The sequence below is a fragment of the Wasmannia auropunctata genome, unplaced genomic scaffold (genome assembly GCF_000956235.1).
Source record: "Wasmannia auropunctata unplaced genomic scaffold, wasmannia.A_1.0 LD335903.1, whole genome shotgun sequence".
NCBI classification, from domain to species: Eukaryota; Metazoa; Arthropoda; class Insecta; order Hymenoptera; family Formicidae; genus Wasmannia; species Wasmannia auropunctata.
In genome coordinates, this window is record NW_012026987.1 from 2,444,826 (window position 1) to 2,446,262 (window position 1,437).

The 1,437-nt window shown below is 37.0% G+C and overlaps 1 protein-coding gene across 1 annotated transcript in view; it reads right to left on the reverse strand.

The window, feature by feature from the left end:
* Window positions 1–328: 328 nt before the first annotated feature.
* LOC105455498 overlaps window positions 329–1,437 on the reverse strand; it is a 3,219-nt gene continuing 2,110 nt past the window's right edge. The window contains exon 2 of the mRNA XM_011698867.1: window positions 329–1,010. Coding sequence (XP_011697169.1) covers window positions 487–1,010 — 524 coding nt within the window. The 3' untranslated portion in view covers window positions 329–486. The remainder of the gene's footprint in view (window positions 1,011–1,437) is intronic.

The window sequence follows — 1,437 nt, forward strand, 5'->3', positions numbered from 1 at the left end:
TAACAAATTTAGTAAAAGTTAAACAATAATAATCTACATCATATAGTGTGTAGTGTGTGGATGTAATTCTATTGTAATGTGTATTGTAATTCTTTTTTATATTTCAATTTGCACTTTAAAATTATATTTATTTTGTGATATTGAGGTAAAAAAAAATCTAATGAGGAGAAAAAGGAAAAAATTCAAAAATTCACTTATAACTTTCATTCATCATATTTGTATTTTCATTTTTTATTATCAGATAAAATATAGTAACATATAGTATATTAGATCTAGTAAAATATAATATATAGACAACATTCTGGTCAAAAACATATAATAAAAAAACATGCATATAAATTTTTCAATGAATAATATTCAATAGAAGTCGATACTGTCTTATCGCGTTAATTTGTTGTTTGTTTACACAATTTATAAAAGTAGTATCAAAGAAGACGATAAAGTTACACAATACAGTTGTGTAATAGCAGTTCTCTTGTTGTTCCTTCATGAATTATCAGGCAACTCGCTGCTGGTCCATTTGAGAGTCACGATTTTTCCCGTGCGAGCGGACTCCTCGCAAGCCGTGGCGATCTTGCTCACCGCCAAGATATCCTTCGACTTGACCTGCGACTCGACCTTACCGTGCACCACGTCGACGAAGTGATCGAACTCTCTTCGATAGCCGTTCATAAAACGGCTGGCGAACGAGTACCAGATCGGTGCGGTGGTTATCCCTTGGAGTTCACGTCGCCAACAAACAGAGTTTGGCTGTTCGTTGTCGGCCTGCACCATGCCCTTCGGGCCAAAGACCTCCAATCGTTGATCATATCCGAACGTGCTGTTGCGCGACAAATCGATCATGCCGAGGGTTCCCGATGGGAAATGTAAGGTCACCGCAACCGTATCGAAGTCTCCGATCGCCTTAATATCCGGAATGTTCGCGTCAGCCAGAACCGAAACCTGTAATCCGTAATATACCGTAATTTTCTTGGACAGAGACGTCAACGATTCGTGCAATTTTTTTAGATCTTCGAGAAAATTATAGAAAATAGAAAGAGTGACCCAAAAACGGGTGGTTTTTTCGCCCGTCTTTTTTTGAACCCTCGATTTTGGGACTGCCTAGTAAACGGGAAAGGATTAAAATGTATTAAAATTTTTTAATTTATAAATTTATAATTGAAATAGATTTGGAACCGATGTGCACTATAAGTAGGTTGACGATCGGATTTTGCACACCGTGTGTGTATATGTGTATGTTTTACACACGCCCGCACTCACACAATGTGCAAAATCCGATTGCTAACTCCCTATAGTGCACATCGGACAATGCCAAACATACATGAGAAAAATACGAGGGTTACTTCAAAATGCTGTAACTTTGTGAAACAAAATCGTAGCGACTTGTTTTTTTTAAATTAAAGAGAAAGATTCCAACTTTATGAACCCTGAAAACCG